We start from the raw sequence: 19,317 nt of genomic DNA, 5'->3' as shown, positions 1-19,317 counted from the left end.
TGAAGCAACTGGTTTCTGCTTGTCCTGTACTGTTTCTACATTATAAACATGTAGAAGTAGACACACACTAAGCTCACCATCTTCAGCAGGTGCCTGTTGTTTTCAGTCTTCCTTTTTGGAAAGAAAAGCAAAGGCGATGGCTTTTGACATACACCGTATTCCATCAGATCCCACTTGCCTTCAAGAACTCAGGAATTCTTGCCTGATCAGCAGCTCACACCCTCTGCTCTACAGATACATGCAGTCTTCCTGTTTATGATTCATTCAGGATGCTTTGCTGCTGTCTCACCCATGCTATGTTTTTGAAAGGCCAATCATAACATGTCCTTGCATTTTATCACAGTATCCATCAGTTATGCATTCCACAGTAAGTTTTTTTTTTTTAAGAACAGGACTCTGTTGTAAGATTTCAGTGCTTAGGAGATTCAAACATCTCTTTACTCCTCAGGCAGTAAATTTAACTTCTATACAATATTTCCTCCTGATTACTCACTTAAGGAAATAGAACATGAACTGGGAAGATCAAGGTTCATTACCCAATATACACAAACTTAACTGATCTCCTCCTGCATTTAAGTGAATTACATTTGTCTCATTGCACTGGGCTGGAAGGGGGTAAACATTAGCCCACAAGATCACTCCTGATGCAATTCCTAGCAGGGGTCAGTGATGCAAGTGTGGTTATCAGTTGAGGATGGGATCAGGTGTGGCTACAATGCCATGCCAATCCATCATACAGGGTCGATGAGGAAGGATGGCCAGCTGGGAGAAGCCTCAAGGCAGCAGTCAGTGCTGACAGAACAGTACCCTTAGCAAGGGCACACAAGTGGGACTTAGCAAGTCCTACTGCAGTAGCCAACTTGTATCAGTTGCCAGTTATTAACCATGCCATCCTATAAACAGCCATGTCCGCAGCTTTGCCAGCAAGTTGAAGACTCAGCCTCTGGTGCTTATGCTTCAAAGAGGGCAAGAAGAGGTAACTGCAGGATTTCATGGAACCCACTAACTGGAAAGGTCAACAAGTCTAGAAGAGAGTGGAGCTCCCACTTACACACTTCACTGATGTTCCCAGCAGTATTGCAAAGGATAACCAGACAACATTGGTAATGGGAGAAGGCTAGCAGGAGAGTGCTTTTGTGTTATGAAAATAAATTAGCCATCAGCATTTGTTAATTAGGTCTAAGAAAGTAGAAAAACAAGGGTAAGTGGCAACGAAAAAGGAAATGAGACAGGAGTATCTTGCTTTAACCTTTACCGAAAGAGTAAATTACATTGAGGGAACCATTCCAACAGCCTTCCCACAATGACCACTCCATCGTCACCATTAAGAGCCCCAACAGCAGTTGTAGCATGGAGTTGAGACTGAAAGTGTTTTTCTCCTCCATCTCAGTCACCCCACCCCAGCCCCCCACCACCAGACAAAAGAACTTAGCCAAAATCAATGTGACCTTTGAAGTTTGAAAATATTCAAAATAGAGCTCAAGTCGGTTTTGGAATTAGGGAAATGAAGCTTTGCACTGAAGTTGTAAAATCATTTACCTGACAGCCTACAGCAATTAATGAGCAAAAGTATCACACCCCCCCTTTTAATTTGGTGGCAGTTTGCCCATCATCCATCCTGCACATTGACAATCTTCAGTTATTAGTTGGCAAATGAAGCAGCTGCTTTTTGCTTAAAAGGGACAGTATGCAGACAAAAATTGTGCTAAAAACTTATTGAAGCTGCACAAAGTTTACTTAACAGCAAATGCTGGAGGGTCAACGATAAAACAGAGGATAGTGGAATATAAAGCTCAGTGATTGTATGGTAAGGAGAAACAAATATAAATTCTGCCTCCATCCTCCTTTCTTGAAAGCATGTAGATGACAGAGTGCCATCTGCAACTGGAGCAAGTTTTTGGAAGGACAGGGAAAACGAGGCAGTGAGGTAAGCGAGGAGAGAATAGTTCCTGCAAATTGTTTCAAGAACCAGATTTAGCTTTCTCAACATGCACTGCCCAAATCAGAAGAGGCACTTCTATAAGCACTGGAATCAAAGACTAGGTTAAATTTTGTAGGGGGCAATTGAAACAAAGCATTAATATAAAAATGGGTCAGAGTTAAGGAAACCCTTATTAGGACACCCTGTGCTCACACTGAGCACTGAAGCCAAGCTTAAGTTAAAAACTGACCGAAAGAATGGTTAGATCTGGTTCTGAATGTGCCAAACAATTAACTCAGTACACAAGGACCTGTATATAAAACACTTTTAAAAGGGTATTTTACACTATAGGAATGACTACAGATTAGGGCCTCACTGGTTGGGCTTCAGTACACTGCCAACACCTTACACCTCAGCATCAGAGAACAAGAGGCAGCCATTTGGCCTGTGAAGTCCATTCAGACTCTGCAAGGGCAGTTTAGCCTAGTTCCACTTCTCCACTCATGCCCCATAGCCTTGCAATATCTTTCCTTTCAGAATCTTTCATGGTGGTAAAGGTGCAGGTTTCAATAATCAGTATGGGGCAGCCAAACCCATGTTACATCAGGCTTGGAGAAAAAATTGCTCAAAAACCATAAAGCAAATTGAATGGTGACTATTTTTGGGATAGTTACAGTACAGGAGGCAGCCATTCAGCCTGTTGTCTGTACTGGCCCTCTGAAGAAACAGATAAGAGAAACAAAGAAAGAGAAAGGCAACTAACAAAACAGGAATCCAAAGATAACATTTGCAATTTCAGTTCTCTGGCACCACCCAGGGTCTAAGGAAGGTTGGAAAATTACAGCCAGTTCCTCTACAACTTCCACTCACTACCCTCAATATCCTTGGATGCAGCTCATTCAGTCCTGGTGCCTTAAGTGCAGGCAGTCTATCTAATACTGCCTCATCAAGCCCTTCAAGTGTGAACAATCTCCTTCCACCATGACCTGGGCAGCAGCATCTTCCTTGGTAATGGCAGGTACAAAGTATGAATTTAGCTTCCCCCCCCCTACCCTGTGTATAAAATCTTCCTTTTTTAGCCCCACTCTTACCACCTTTTTACTATTTATATGTCTATAGATGACTTTTTGGATTCCTTTTTATGTTAGCTGCATGTCTCTGCTCACATTCACTTTGCTTCTCTCAATACCCCTCTGAACATTGTATATTCAGCCTGGTTCTCAACTGTATTATCCACCTGACATCTGTCAAGCACTTTTTCTGCTTCACCTTAATCTCTATATCATCCAAGGAAGACTGGATTTGTTTGCCCTACCTTCCCCTTTCATGGGAATATACCTTGATTGGATACAATCTCTTTAAAGGCAGCCAGCCATTGTACAGTTACAGTTTTGCCTGCCAATAGAACACTTGATTCCAAAGTCTGGGGCAAAGAAATTTTTACCCCATTGAAGCAGTCTTTCCCTTAAAGTATTCTTATTCTGGATTACTCCTCGGCCTTTTACATCTATTTAACATGTTACTCATTAGAATTTCTCAATAAACTTGCAGTGATATAAATCAGTCACTCCCTATCCTGATTGCTCATATTGACACCTGCAGGCTGAGAGACAGAACTGCAGTGGGATCACATACAATGCTTCACTGGAATATGCAATAATTAAACAGTTGCACCATTTTTGACCTTGTGTCCCCAATTTTTAATCATTGGTGGCCATGCTGATGGCTGCCTAGGCCCCAAGCTGTGGAGTTCCCTCCCTAAACCTCCATCTCTAACTCTTTCTTCCTTTAAAATGCTCCTTGAAGCCTATCTCTGACCAAGCTTTTGGTCACCTTTCCTAATATCTCATGTGGCTCTGTCAAATTTATGTTCGATAATGCTCCTTCGACACACATTGGGACATTTTACTACTTTAAATAAAAGGTGCCATGGAAATAAGTTGTTTTTGATGCTTTAACACCTCTCACTAGTGACTTCTGCTAGAGCAGAGTTCCCAGGCACTAGTCACCTAATTCATTCAACTGGAGGACCAAAAGATGTTAATCTTATTTTAACTCCACATGCATTCTGTCTAGGTGTGATCCTGCAATAGCAGTCCCCAAGTGGGCAATTCCCTCTTCAGCCCTCACCCTAAAGGAGGGAGGCCAAACAAAGCCACAATTACTGAGAACAGCCAGGTTAGTACCAAGCAAGGATTGAACTCAAATTGTCCAGGTCTATTTGGCTTTGGCAGTGGTAATACTCCAGAGTCAGGTGGTGGGTTTAAACCCAGCTCCAGGACCAATGCACAAAAATCTAGGTTGAACTACAGGAGTGCTGCCTTTCAGATGAGCCATTAAACCAAGGTCCAAGCTGCTCTTGGGTAGATGTAAGAGGTCCCATATCCCAGGTATCCTGGCCAATTTCTATCCCTCAAATTAAAACAGATTGTGGGAGCTTGCTGTGTGCCCTACACTACAGCAGTGACCACACTTCAAAAGTACTTCATATGTAGTAAGGCACTTTGGGGTGTCTTGAGGTTGTGAAAGATGCAACACTTTTTAAACTTGCACCTTCTTACTAATCTAATGAGGCAGAGTAGTTCTGGGAGGTGGTGAGGGTTGATGTGCCAAACCACAAAGAGTCATATTACATTTGGATATATGAAAGTGGGCTCGATAATGCCAGATTGTAGTTAAATTGCGGTTGTTAAAACTTTACAATCACTCAATGAAGTAAAAGCCTGCTCCCCAGGTTTGGAACATACCATGGATGTTGCTTACACATTTCAAAGTGGTTGTAACATGACAGGGACATGAGTTCAAAAATGTTCTGTATCAGTTGACAAGTCTGTCAATGGAGCCTATGTTTACTGGAGGAAAGTTCAGGATTGGTGTTGTACCTCAGGAAACACTGCAGGCACTGTATCAGGCAGGTAATCTATACACATGCACTGACCAGGTCAAAACAGAGGCCAGAGTTAATGCTAGGGAAGTTTACTTGTCAATTCAGCAGAAGGTACAATTGCAAACATTAAAGCCAGTGGCAGTTTTGTACTCTGAAACTAAAACATTAATGTATTTTAAAAACAATGTACTAAATGGATAGTGCAGGGGTTTCAGATATAGCTTGCAAACAATCTGCTGAATGATTGCTTTGAGATGGACTTTAAGTGGTAATGTGAATGGTACTGTATTGCATCACTATTTTGAAAACATCTTTAAAACATATAGACTTAAGTATTATTGTACTGCATTCTGAAGTCCACTTCAATTTGTTTAAATGTTCAGCATTTTCTTTATATTAGGTGGCTTCATTCAGTAAATCCAGCAACCCATCTTTCAGTTAAACCTATTTAGAAGCAAACATTTCCATTTTGCTTCCTACTCATCCTCAATCCACTTCAAAATCAAACATGATCAAAATCAGATTCGAGCAAAAGTTTACATTTTTCCCCCCATATACCCAACTTTCCTGTTTACATTTGCACAGTACTTGAATTTTTATATTTACAGTTCATGGGTGTCACTGGCTGGACCAGCCATCTATTGCCCATCCCTAGTTGCCCTTGAGGTGGTGGTGAGCTGCCTTCTTGAACCACTGCAGTCCATGTGGTGTAGGTACACCCAGTGCTGTTAGGGAGTTCCAGGATTTTGACCCAGCAACAGTGAAGGAATGGCAATATATTTCCAAGTCAGGATGGTGAGCGACTTGGAGGGGAACTTTCAGGTGGTGGTATTGCTGTCTATCTGCTGCTCTTGTCTGTCTAGATGGTCACAGGTTTGGAAGGTGCTGTCCAAACTCTTGGAGTTTCTGCAGTGCATCTTGTATATGGTACACACTGCTGCTACTGTGCATCAGTGGTGGAGGGAGAGAATGTTTGTAGATGGGGTGCCAAACAAGTGGGCAGTTTTGTCCTGGATGGTGTCCAGCTTCTTGAGTGCTGTGGGAGCTGCACTCAACTAGGCAAGTGGGGAGTATTCCATCTCACTCCTGACTTGTGCCTCGTAGGTGGTGGACAGGCTTGGGGGAGAAGGTGAATTTCTCACCACACAATTTCTAGCCTCTGACTTGCTCTTGTAGCCACAGTATTTATATGGCTAGTCCAGTTGTGTTTCTGGTCAATGGTAACCCCCAGGGTCTCCTTCAACAGCATATGCTCTCCGAAGACAGCATCTCCAATGGTCCACCCAAAGCTTTAACATGTGACTCAGACAGGAGTTATACTGAAGCCTCTGTTGAACTTGAAGCAGCAAGCCACAGCCAGTTGGCTGTTAATTGTTGGAAACAGCAGTGGAGTTGTACTGTCACTGCCAATGTCAACATACATCAGAAATTGCTTCACTGATGAAGTAGACTTTGAAAATGCTGGTTTAATTATTATTTGTCACATTTCAACTCAATTGTCAGTATGCCTCAGTTCAAACTCTTGCCTGAGAATCAGGAGATTATAGGTTCAAACTCCAAAGCAGGGCCCAGCAAATAACTTAGGCCAACAGGCTCAGCACAGTACTAAAGGAACACTGCATGGTTATGGGTTCTGTGCTAGAGATGTTAAAACAGGCTCTGCTACTGTGGTGGCTCAGTTTGCTTTAGTAGATGTCTATAATTCTAGACCAGAAATCAAAGTGCAGGAAGTTATCACACCCTGCCAAATTCTACCCTCAAATGCAATTTATATGTTACTCATCTGGGGTCTCAAGTGACTGAAAAAAAGCAACCAACATTTGCCTGAACAAGTCAGTTTTCAAAGCAAAAAGACTTGCATTTATTTAGCACCTTTCATGACCACACCAAGATCCCACAAAAAGATAATGAGCAGATCATTTGATTGTGATATTGGTTAAGGAAAATAAATATTGACCAGTGCACCAGGGACAACTACTCTTTGAAGTTTTGCTCTGGGTCTTTCACATCCATCTGAGGGGGATGCAGACAGGGGCTCAGCTTAATCTCTCATCCAAAAGATGGCACTCTGATAGTGCTGCACTCCCTCAGGACTGCATTGGGAAAGTCAGCTTTGATTTTTGCTCTCAAGCACTGAAGTGGAACACAACCTTCTGACTCAGGAAAAAAGTGCTACCCACTGAGCCATGGCTGATACTCATGTTCTAATGCTGTCAAGGTCTCAAATGTCCTAAATTTATAAGGAAGGCTTTTTTCCCCCCTCATTTCTCAAGCAGTCTCATCAGGATGAAAAATATACCATTGCTTTAAAAGAAAACTAGCAGAGGTTAAATCTGCTGGTGATGCAAAAATATTCATTTTGAAAATGTGCTATATTGCTTGTAATGTATCAAACAGAAGGGCCAGCCTGTTATGTAGCAGATTTGAGCACAGAATGAAGGCTGAATAAAGAATCAAGTTCTACAAGTGGTTCAGATGACATCAGAAGTCTGACCTGGTTATATAAAATGTGCAGTGGGGGAACATTTGACTGCAAAATAGGAGCTGTTCTCATTTCCAAAGCAAAGCAATAAATGGCATTTCTGCCATCAGTCAGGCAATTTCCTCATTTATAGCAGGCATTAAGATTTGGAAACATGGTCTGAGTGTGGGTGTTGCAATCTTTCTTCCTTATTAAAAAACTTTTCACACACTAAGTGTCCTTGCCTAGGATGCATTCTCTTAATGTATCCGATTCTGTTTCTGAAGCCAATGCAATTCACAAATTGATTTTTTTTAAAAAGTATTAAAACCAGGCTGTGCATGCAGCCCAAGGTGGTTCCAGATCAGATCACTGGTTTGTGTTCAACTAACTAGTTTCAGGTAGGAAATGGTTGGGAGAGTGTAATTTAGATTTTCTACCGTTTTGGTATTATTCTTGTTCATTTGGAATATTCAGCAAACCCCTGCTCTACACTGACCCTAAACCCAAACAACTTATATTTATGTAGTGCATTTAACACAGTCAAACATTTAACAAGATCAATACAATCATTTTTGTCATGAGGAAAAAAATCAGGGCACATGACCAAAAGCTTGTTCAAAAGGGATAGGTCTTTAAAAAGTATTGTAAAAGATGACATAACATTCAATAGCTATACTCCCCACAGGAAGGATGACCACTTACTGCTGGCTAATACTGAACTACACACATGCCCTACATTAGATCTCAAAGCTCTGGGCTCAGCCTTAAAATCCCCAAAAACAAACCACTCGTGGGAAAAAACAAACAAGCAGCATTTGAACAAAATGAAGAGAGTGGTGTGCTGGGCTTAAGTGTGGGTTTTGGTTTGCTATTTCACAAATATGGTTGAGCAATTTCTCATTTCTCAGACTTGTTACTGAATATACCCAAAACTGCAGGTCAACTTGAAAAATGTAATTATAAAAATGGAATTCCTTTAATACCAAAAACCACATTCAGAAAACGCTCGGATTTGCTAATCCCTGTGTGTGAGGGTCTCAGTCCGAATATTCAACTGCACGACCAAAAGACGCCGAGTTGACAAATTCAATGAATCGGAAAGGAAGCTGAGAAAAATTATATACAGTGCACTATAAAGGAGTCCAAAGCTCGATGCTTTAAAGAAACTCCTAATTTCCTTAACGTATGAATAAAGAGGAGCATTCCTCGGGCCAAATACTAAAACAAAATCTGTGTGTCAAAGCTCAAACTGCACTCCGACTGCAAAAAAAGGAGTACCTCCCCTAACAGTAATTGACTTTGGGATACCAAAAGACAACTAGATCCACAGCAGTTCTTTCTTAAACAGAACCACCCAGAAACAGTATTTACAGGATATCAATATCATCCTCAGTAACACAGAATAACTAAAAGGCAACGTGCCAGTCTCAGACCCGGGATGTTGATGAACATCAAAGATTTTTGTTCACTAACCTCACTCAGCGACCCAAGTGGCATCTTGGATGCATCAACAGAGCCCAGCATTTGGTGTAAAATGAGGAGGAGGAGGTGGTGGTGCGCTGGCATGTAGGCGGAAGGTAAATGACTTGTAGTCACCGTCCCTTTCAGTCAGGATATCCCAAAAACCTGAGCGTTAATTACCAGGCAAAAATCACACGAAAGGAGGTGAAATCCGTTGGAATCCAGGAACAATAAATAACCCACATAAACCAACTTTGGAGGGGGGGGGGGTGGTGGAGGGGAAGAGGAGAACGACACTGGAATACAGACAGACAGGGTTGAGAGATTAGGAGGAGGGTGGGTGGCGGCTGTGGGTCGGTCACTTCGCAAAATAAGAAAAGACAAAACCACCTCTTCTCCAGTTACACATCATTTAAAAAAATAAAATGCAACGGAGAAACTAGGCGATAAAAATAAAGCCCAACAATGAACTTCCGTGTTTGTTTTCTTTTGGAAGCAGACTTGAAGAAATTCTCTACATGGCAATATTGTCTCCGATCTCACTTTAAACACGTTTGCATTTTTTCATTCATTCATTCATTCACTCACCCACCCACCAATAAATCGCACGCGGCACACGGAGAGCGAGTTTAAAAAAAGGGGACACGGGGAGCTGGGCGGGTCACTCCCCAGGTAACCAACAGGGAAAAATAGGGGAGGTTTCTGCAGAATTTTTTTTTTTTATTAAAAGGGACAAGAGCAGCAAGAGAGAAAACCAGCGGGATAGGCAGGGCTGGAAGGGGGCAAACCTGCAGCTTTTGACCGGGATTAGTTCCCCCGCCCCCGCCCCCCAAAAAAAGGGGAGCAGCCGATGGGGTGGAAGAGTCTCGCTTTGGTGCTGGTGGTGGTGGTGAAGCCAGAGATGCCCTGATCAAGCTTCCACACAGGTGAGCCCCCACAAAGTGACCGCAGGTCCTCGAGGGAGGTGGCAATAGAGAGGGGGCTTAGAGAGAAAAAAAAAGTTATTGACAGACAGACACAATAAAAAAAAAGTTTCCTGAACCATAGAAGTTTGCTGGTCATTTGGATGCGTCACTACCTTAATGCGGCCCCGCTTGCACTGATCACAGGTGAGATAGTCCTGCAGCGCAGGCTCCAGGCGGCTGCTGTTGCTGTTGCTGCTGCTGCTGCTGCGAGGGGAGGCGGCGGCCACTCTCATGCTGGGGCCGGGACTCAGTCTCTCTCTGGGGTGGGGTGGGGGGTGGGAAATGAGTGAGGGCGAAGAGGGAAGGTGGTGGGGTGGGGTGGGGTGGGGGGGGGGGGGGGGGGGGGGCAGATACTCGGGGCTCTGGAACGTTGAGACTCCGCTTTTGGAACGTTCACACTCCACCTTTAGAACGTTGAGACTCTGCTCAGCGGCACCGGCCCCGCCCCCACCGCTCTCACCCTACCCGCTGATGAAGCGGCGCCGGCCCCGCCCCCACCGCTCTCACCCTACCCGCTGATGAAGCGGCGCCGGCCCCGCCCCCACCGCTCTCACCCTACCCGCTGATGAAGCAGCGCCGGCCCCGCCCCCGGCCCCCGCCCCCTCCGCTGCTTCATCAGCGGGTAGGGTGAGAGCGCCGGCCCCGCCCCCAGCCCCCGCCCCCAGCCCCCGCCCCCACCGCTCTCACCCTACCCGCTGATGAAGCAGCGCCGGCCCCGCCCCCAGCCCCCGCCCCCACCCTACCCGCTGATGAAGCAGCGCCGGCCCCGCCCCCAGCCCCCGCCCCCACCCTACCCGCTGATGAAGCAGCGCCGGCCCCGCCCCCAGCCCCCGCCCCCACCCTACCCGCTGATGAAGCAGCGCCGGCCCCGCCCCCTCCGCTCTCACCCTACCCGCTGATGAAGCAGCGCCGGCGCCGCCCCCTCCGCTCTCACCCTACCCGCTGATGAAGCAGCGCCGGCCCCGCCCCCTCCGCTCTCACCCTACCCGCTGATGAAGCAGCGCCGGCCCCGCCCCCTCCGCTCTCACCCTACCCGCTGATGAAGCAGCGCCGGCCCCGCCCCCTCCGCTCTCACCCTACCCGCTGATGAAGCAGCGCGGACCCCGCCCCCGGCTCCGCCCCCTGCAGCCAATGGGCGCTGCTGCTGCTGCTGGCCTCGCTCGCTCGCTCGCCCGCCACGTGGGGGGGGGGGGGGGGGGGGGGGGGGTGGTGAAGATGACCCTGCCCGCGCCGCCCCTCCCTCCCTCCGGAGCTGCGTTTACAACAACAAGGCAGCAGAGAGAGAGAGAGAGAGAGGAGTGTGTGTTTAAAATGCAATTTAAGAACTGCAACATTCTGGACAGTCCAGCCTTGAGGTCACTTCTCATTAATCACAGACGCTGGAAGTTTAATTATCCCCCCCCCCCCCCCCCACCTCTTTCCCCCCTCCCCCTCCCCCTCCCGCCATAAACCTGCAGATGAATTCTAAACCTCAGTCAGCTGTGTTCAAACTGCGGGGATAAAGTCCCGGCCCCTTCCTTCAAAACTTCTCCCTACAACTCCATTTGGCTCGGACCTGGTCGGAAACTTTCCCGCAGCAGCAGCAGCTGAAGCGAGGCTGTGTTCAGTCCCACCTTTTTAAACAGCAATTCGATACCAGCTCAGAGTTTCTCTCTCTTCTCCCCAGCCACGACAGTTTTGGTGCCTCAGCTTTAGCCCAAACTACCCGCAAACCTTCTCACTTACTGTATTTTTACAGTAGTGCAGACAAGAACGCAGCCTTTCAAATTTAAAATGCAATAGGTTTGTCTCACTATATATATATATATATATTTCTTTAAATGGAAAAGCAAACTTTCATTCCAACCAGATTGTGTCCTAACATTTTAATTAGGACATGGTGTTTTTAAACTGTATATCTTATTCTAAACTGTATCTTATTCTAAAGTCTGGCGTTGGGAGAGAACAGGAACTTTTTTTAAAGTTTAAAAATAAAAGAGTAAAATTAGCGAACATCGTCCGACTTCGACCAAGCAACAACGCTGCCGCTGTTCAACCCACCCCCCCCCCCTCAAAACTAATTGGGATATGAGCGTTTCTAGCTGTGCCAATAGGAGGGAGCTCCCTGGGCTGGGTGAGCTGCATCGATACAGCAACAAGCTGAAAAAGCTGGATACAAAACTTCACAAAAGGCACTTTGTATCAAATGTGACCAACCACAATCCACCGCTCCAAGGCCAGCTCCCATTGGCCGAGAGGTCAGCCAATGTCGCCCCGCTCTAGCGACAGCACTTTAAAAACATTATACAGTTAACGTTTGGAGTCTGCAGGACGTTTCTTTAGCTCTGAAGAGGAGTCATAGGGACTGGGAATGTTAACCGTTTCTCTCTTCACAGATGCTGTCAGACCCTGCTGAGTTTTTCCAGCACTTGTTTTTGCTTCAGGTTTCCAGCATCCACAGTATTTTACACTTTAATGTTTTAAAAGGTAAGAGGAAAAGCAGCAGCTCCTTCCTCTTGAGAATCAGTATCTCCCAGATTCGCAGAGACAACTGTACCCACTTAGCTCTGAGTCATACAGACTCGAAACATTTAACTGTTTCTCTCTTCACAGATGCTGTCAGACCCTGCTGAGTTTTTCCAGCACTTGTTTTTGCTTCAGGTTTCCAGCATCCACAGTATTTTACCTTTAAAACATTAAAAAAAAAAGTGTAAGAGGAAAAGCAGCAGCTCCTTCCTCTTGAGAATCAGTATCTCCCAGATTCGCAGAGACAACTGTACCCACTTAGCTCTGAGTCATACAGACTCGAAACATTTAACTGTTTCTCTCTTCACAGATGCTGTCAGACCCTGCTGAGTTTTTCCAGCATTTTCTGTTTTTCAGATTTCCAGCATCCACAGGTATTTACTTTTACCACTCACTTAGGCATGGTCTCACATGGGACTGGAGGAACTATGGACAAAAAAAAAAGGTGGCAGGTTTGGCCAAAGATGACCTGGTGGAATATGCTTAAGGAGGACCTTCAATATTGGGACACCATATGAGCTGGAGCTAAAGAGACTGCAATGGACCAGGGCTTGTGGCAGAACCTTGCTGCCCATTGTCCTACATGTGGTCCCAGCTTTCTTGCATTATGTACTGTGGAGTGACAGGACTGCCTATAGCTCCATTTCAAATAGTGGCCACTTGAGGGCCAAAGGAGAAACTGGCAGGAGAGAAAATATGAAAAATGCACAATAGATCAGTGGACAAAAAAAAGTTTTAGATAAAGGCTGCAGACAGCCTGTGTGGCACTCCAACATCACAACATCTCTGCAAAAAAAATCCATGCTGCAAATGCTCAGCAAGTCCAGCAGCATTTGCACAATTGCTGATGTGCTGTAAGCAATCCCTCAACCCTGAGGTAAACAAAATCCCTCTCCTGTTCCCACTTGTTCCCCCAGTAAGACCACCCTGCATATTTCCTTCCTTAAGTCCAGACCTGAGCATATCTGGCACTAAACCAGCTTAGCCATTGGTCACTAGGTCTGGATGGAGCACATTGAGCTCCAGCAAGCCTTACTCAAGTGCTCAATACTCTTGCATTATCCAGGAGAGGAAAGGGAACTGAAATGTCTTATCTCTGTTACTCACCATCTTGTTAATACCCTCTCCCCTCTTGACAATCACATCCCCAACAAGCACAAGAAACTTGTGTGGACTTGGTTGGTGATAGAGATCTCTTTAGCTGCCACTGCTGCTTCCACCCTCCCTTTGCCCAATTTAAAACTCCTGCTATGCTCCCAGATCTGTCCATCTTGCCAGTTTCCTCTCCCTTGCCCTCTTGAGCTCACTGCAACAAGACCCAGCTTGCTCTCTTGACCCCATTCTCACTAGCACCTAACTTTTATTCCTAAGACAATGTCCACTTAAAGGCTTCATCACCCAGCAGCAGGTGAGGGCCTCACCTCATGGGAAGCATGGCAAGCAAACCCTTTCAGCATTACATGTGGGCTGGGTTGGGGGGGCTGTCTTTCATAGGCACTCAGTGCCTGATTAAAATACCCAGTATCAGGAAGCAGGACCCTTGAGAGCCACACCTTGAGAGGCACCCTCCCTGCCCTTGTTGCTGGCCACACCCCCTGACCTTCTCCCCTTTGACCTCCATCCCACATCCCCTTCCCACCACTCATCTCTGGCCTAGGATCCAGTGCCGATCCTGTGGATGTTATAACAGCAGTGGGCACCTCCTCCCCAGTGGCACTGTTCAGTAGAGCTGCCGGCCTCCAATTGGTCCCCAAGGTCCTTGACCCCAAGGGAAGGCCCACTGCTGCCCTGTCAAGTGCCTGACTGGAAGATGATGCAGTGGGCCTTTCCAAAAAGATGACAGGGCTCCTGTTGGCTCTAGAGCAGGTGGCCAAGAGCTCCATCCTCTGCTGCACCACAAGATCACACCTGTGATGTTATTTCATCCATTAAATTTGTAATTTCCTCAAAACTGTAACCAAGTTTGTGAAACTGGATCTTCTCCAGAGGCAGGGTGACCAAACCATATGATCGTGAGACCAGTGTTGGGTACTTTGTGACCTAAGAATTGGCAGGGGTGGGTTGGAGGGGGGTGGTTTTGCTGGTGACCATAACTAACTCCTCCTGGTGGCAAACAGCCAAAGTACACATGCTCACAGGAATAAACAAAAAAAGGGGCAAAAGGAGGATACTCTGGCTCAGTCTCCACAGGCTGTCCTAGAAATAAGGAGCAAAGGCATCCATCTCTTGAGATGCAGGCAAAACAGTCAAGGGGCAACCCCTTGAAATATGGGACAGTTGGTCACTCTGAAGCCATGTTGAGAATTTTTAGTAATGCCGTTCACCTTCCAAGTGGTTTTACAGTGTATCTAAGATTCTCAAGTTGCTAAGATTCTCAAGTTGCAAATGACCAAGCTAATGAGCTCAATTTATTGCATTCTTTAATTACATTAGCTTCTCTTCAGTCTCAGCCACATCAAGATATTTAATGGCTGTAGAGCATATCACTCAGCTCTTGGATACTCTTAGGTAAATGCTAGTGTCAGTCTGATCAGTTTTACAATCACCAATTCTATCCAGGACTAAAAATTGGCATTTATTGCAGCATGTACAAATTATAGCATTATCCTTGTTAAGTTTGTCAGTGTCAGTAATCTAGCATCATCCTGAGCAGTGAAGAATATGCAAAGTAGCCATTTAAAACCCCTGGCATGTCCTGGAACTCCAAATCCACCGAGGAATCATTCAAGTGGTTCAATATTGTCTTTAATGGCTGAATCCTCAGCTGAAGACCTTGCTATTCTCACGTCAGTTCCACTGTCCTCAGTGCCCTTTTGGCTGCCCTGATAGTAACTTTCATTGATCTCAGCTAAGTTCATTATTTATCCCTGTTCTGCTGAGTTATTTACCTCAAACCAGTTAAAATATTTGCTGATCTGTCTTCAACCAATGCAAGTGTTTAAGGGGTCAGCTGTGGCCAAGGTGGTTAAACCTTCTGACTCAGGAAGGTGTGTAAGTCCCACTGCAGAGACCCGAGCACAAAAATCAAAACTGACATTTCTACTGTAGCACTGAGGGAGTGCTGCACTGTCAGAGGTACTGTCTTTTTGGATGAAATATGTTAAACCAAGGACTGCCTCCTCACATGGATGTAAAAGATCATAGGGTGTTATTTCCATGAAGAGCAGGGAGTTAGTGTTCTGGCCTTATCACTCAAATCATTACAAAAGATTCTGGTGATTATCCCATTACTGTTTATGGGAGCTTTCCCAATGCAAATTGGCTGCTGCATTTCCTACATTACAACAACTACAATATCACTTCATTAGCTGTAAAGTGCTTTAGGGATGTTCTGTGTTCATGAAAGGTACTATATAAATGCAAGCCTTTTCCCATTTGCATTTCTTTTAACCCTGGAAAGTTACACAGCTTCCTATCAATTTAGGATCACCTAAAAAAGTATTTGCCAATTTCTCTTAATCTGGCATTAGCACTAGCTCAGCACATTTGGTTTCACAAATCAAATGTTCATCATTCTTTTAAAAAAAGATGGATCCAATATCTATGGGGATTATCTTGGGGATTTTCCATGTGCTACTTGGTAGTTATATCTCCAGTAGTTTGTGGGTATTTTTTGTAAAGCTTTTGATGTTTCATATAAGATTGTGTTCATCAAAAGGGACATCACCCTTCAAAAGTTGTCTTTGACTACATTCAAAATAAAAATGTAGCCATTACATTAGAAGTGCCCTAATGATTTACTAGGAAAAAATCTTTGCAAACCAGGGTCACATTTTTAATTGGCCAGACTACCATCTAGAGAATGAGGGAAAGGGGGAAAAAATGGGCTGCCTCTCCTTCAGATGAGAAATTCAACTTTGGTTGAGGTGAATAGGGTAGCAGTGGATCAGTTCCCATTATACATCTTGCCAGAGGTTGAAATCAGGTGAGAATATAACAAATGGGCAATTCACTACCATCCAATTTACAGCCTTGCCAAAGTTGAATTTCATTCCCCTAATCTTTATTCAACAGTGGGTCAGGTAGTTCAGTTAGCTAAATGGTGAGCATGGGATAGATTAATGCTAACAGCAACAGGGTTGAATCTCCAATCTGGCTGAGGTAGGCTCTGGGCCTGCCTCCTTGTCCTTCTGTAATAAAGATCAGTGCTCTTCCATGGTTTGGCAAATATTCACCAAGGACCTCCCTTAGGGAAGGGAACCCAAGAAGAATCTCTATTCAGTGAGTCCTGATAAAAAGGAAGAGTGCACAGGATTGGGCTCAATGCTAGGCTTGTTGTGGAAAATGACCTTACTATTGCCTCTCCTACAATAGTCCAGAGAATGAGACCATTCAGCCCACTAACTGTGCTGGCTTTTTGAAGGGACTATCCAATTAGCCCCACTTCACTTTTTTCCCCTAGCCCTGTAGCATTATCCAATTCCTTTTTAAGAGTCACTACTGAATCTGCTTCTACAACCCCTTCAGGTAGCACATCCCAGATCATAACTGACGATGTAAAAATATTCCTCCTATATCAGCTATAGGCACTTGGAAGAGTTTAGCCAGTGACTGGAATAATGGAAAAATACCCAGGCATGACATTGCAAATAGATGAAAACAGGAAATGTTTACTGTAGGAATATCCCTCAAGTATGAGGTGATTAAAATATATTAAGTACAAAACAGATTCTGTTTTAAAGCAGATGAACCAGAGGCTGGTATCTTCCTTATAACCACACATTATGTAAAGGTTTCATTGTGCAACAGCTGATTATATTTGAGCAAAATAATTTGAGCGCACTTAATACTGTGGAAGAGGACAATGTGTACTTTAATATATCCGGTAAGACAAAAAATGTGGGCGTCTGAAGTGCAAGAACAGCAGCTGCAGAACGTTGGAGTAAAAGCAAGGGCATGCGAGAGAGTGGGAGTTGCAGGCTGCAGAGACAAAAAAAGGTGATATGCAAGGAAAGAACATTGTACAGCAGCTGCAAATGTTACAAGCAGAAAGATAGGCCATGAAAAACAGCAGCAACAAGCACAATACTAAATTCAGGAAAAAGGCAGTGATAACAGTAAGTGGCCAAGGCTGGAATCAGTGAAACAAATGGGTGATTAAAGACAAAAAAAAAAAAAAAAAAAAAAAACTTTCCATCCAGTATGTCTCATCCCCTTTCTCCTCTCCAATTTCTCCTCTCCTGAAGAGAGCTCTCCTGCAATAGGTTGCACTCCAGTAACTTGCCCAAGGAGCAACTAACCTACTTTCTCCATCGCAGTGTGGAACATGTATGAGGCTTGACAGTGAGGGCCAGCAGCCTGTTCAAATGTGTCTGACACTGGGCTAAGCCCAATGCAACCAGGACAACATGCCAAGTAGAGAGCACCAATACAAATGGCGGTGTGAAACAAATTGTGTGGAATTAGATAATGAAGGTTTACTGGACTAGCTCCTGGGACTGTTCTATAAAGGAGAACTGGAGTAGACTAGGCCTATATTCCCTGCAGTGTAGAAGAACAAGAGGTGATCTCATTGAGATGTACAAAATTTTGACCAGAGGTGCTACATTACACAGCAACTGATTCTAGGCACTGGAGGACTTATGCCCAACACAGGTATAAGAACACCTCAGAATAGCCTCCACTTTCATCCATTTGTAAAAATGTTAGCTCAGCTGGATTGGCCATGTCAGCAGGGCCTGTTGGTCAGGCCATACAGTGGACTCCAACTGGGCATAGAAGATGACAGTGACCCAAAATGAACTGGTGCCAGACTACCAGTAGAGATCTCTAGCTGTCAGGCACTGGAACAACATAAGAACATTAACTGTGGACAGGAGGCTGGAATACATTGTCTGCCTCATGTCTCTAGATGAGAGAGAGTTACTAAAAGACTGAGTCACCCACTGTACTTTAAAGTACATTGCATGTGAATCAAAATGTTCACAATACAGTAAGACACAATTAACAAGTTACTTACACCCAAAGTACTTCCTCTTCTCCTGATTCTACAATTATTCCTCTAGAAATCAAAAACTAATTGTCTTCCTTGTTGATTCAGATCTTTGAAGAGGCAGAAACCAATTTAAGAGTGTTACAACAGCTAGAGTTCACCTTTTCAAAAGTAATGCTGACAGAAAAATAAGATAATTCTTTGCACGTTTGGGACATTAGGCAGCTATTTTAGATGATAAATCCTTTTATGTTTAGTTTGAGGGAATTCATTAAAGAGGAAAATACTAGAACCAGCTTTGTAATTTAAGTGCAAAAGGAACAGACCAATTCATATTTCATAGGCTCCCCTTCCCGTAATATTATACACAATAGCAGTCCCGACTATACTCTCCTTCCAACACTTTACTACTTGGAAAGAGCTCACAGGTTGTCAGAATTAGTTGAATTAAAAATTCAGTGCATCAACCTGCATGAAGTTTAACAAAAGAATTGAAGAACTCCAAGTGAAAGAATAGAGCACAGGGTAAAAATTTCATTCTGGTGCAGATATGCTGACCAGAACCATGCTACATGGAAGAGGCAGCAAGGCATCAGGGGAGGTTGAAAATAAAACATGCCCATGTGCTCCACCAGAGCCTTGTCAGCCAATTTCTGCTCACCCACCAGCCTGTTTTGAGCACCAGAAGTTCTCATTTACAAATAAATGGTGGGGCCTGGGAAGCAAAATGCTGTTGTTTTCTAATCTGAAAAGAAATACATAATCCTTCAAAGATTAGAGCGTTTAGAAACAAACATTTTATCAGCATTGAAACTGAAGTACACAAAATTTATGCTGATTCATGGTGCTGCGAATGATGTAATGCTTCTTAGATGGGATTGTTTGAAATGAGGTGCATGTACCGGCACAGATCTGAGAGTTCAAGGCAGCTGCACATAACACATTAGAATCAGCCTGATCCTCAGTGTTATATTTGGCACTCAAGAATTGCAGGTCAGCTTATTACTTCTAAATCTACAATGGCCCTGTGTGGAGCTGACCAGCAATTGTAATAGTTACAATTGACTATTTTCTAGCTCAGTTATAGACTTAGCAAATCACAGCAGGTGATTTAAATACTGAGGTTGAATTGCCACAGCTTCCCTATTTATGGTGGCTTAGTCAAACAAACATTTACAATGG

The 19,317-nt window shown here is 44.4% G+C and overlaps 1 protein-coding gene across 8 annotated transcripts in view; it reads right to left on the bottom strand.

The window, feature by feature from the left end:
• Nucleotides 1-19,317, bottom strand: part of LOC121291807 (sestrin-1-like) — a 62,025-nt gene that overhangs the window by 12,405 nt on the left and 30,303 nt on the right. Inside the window, exon 1 of one of the 8 annotated variants that reach the window (XM_041213384.1) lies at nucleotides 9,812-9,951. The exons of 5 other annotated variants lie outside the window; for them this stretch is intronic. In XM_041213384.1, coding sequence (XP_041069318.1) covers nucleotides 9,812-9,931 — 120 coding nt within the window. In that variant the 5' untranslated portion in view covers nucleotides 9,932-9,951. Of the gene's footprint in view, nucleotides 1-77; nucleotides 309-8,745; nucleotides 8,903-9,811; nucleotides 9,952-19,317 lie in introns of those variants that run through there. 2 more of the 8 variants (XM_041213385.1, XM_041213386.1) reach the window with 2 other exon arrangements.

Source organism: Carcharodon carcharias, chromosome 19 (assembly GCF_017639515.1).
Source record: "Carcharodon carcharias isolate sCarCar2 chromosome 19, sCarCar2.pri, whole genome shotgun sequence".
Taxonomy (NCBI): Eukaryota; Metazoa; Chordata; class Chondrichthyes; order Lamniformes; family Lamnidae; genus Carcharodon; species Carcharodon carcharias.
The sequence above is the reverse complement of the archived record's forward strand: the minus strand, read 5'-3'. Positions and strand labels throughout refer to the sequence as shown.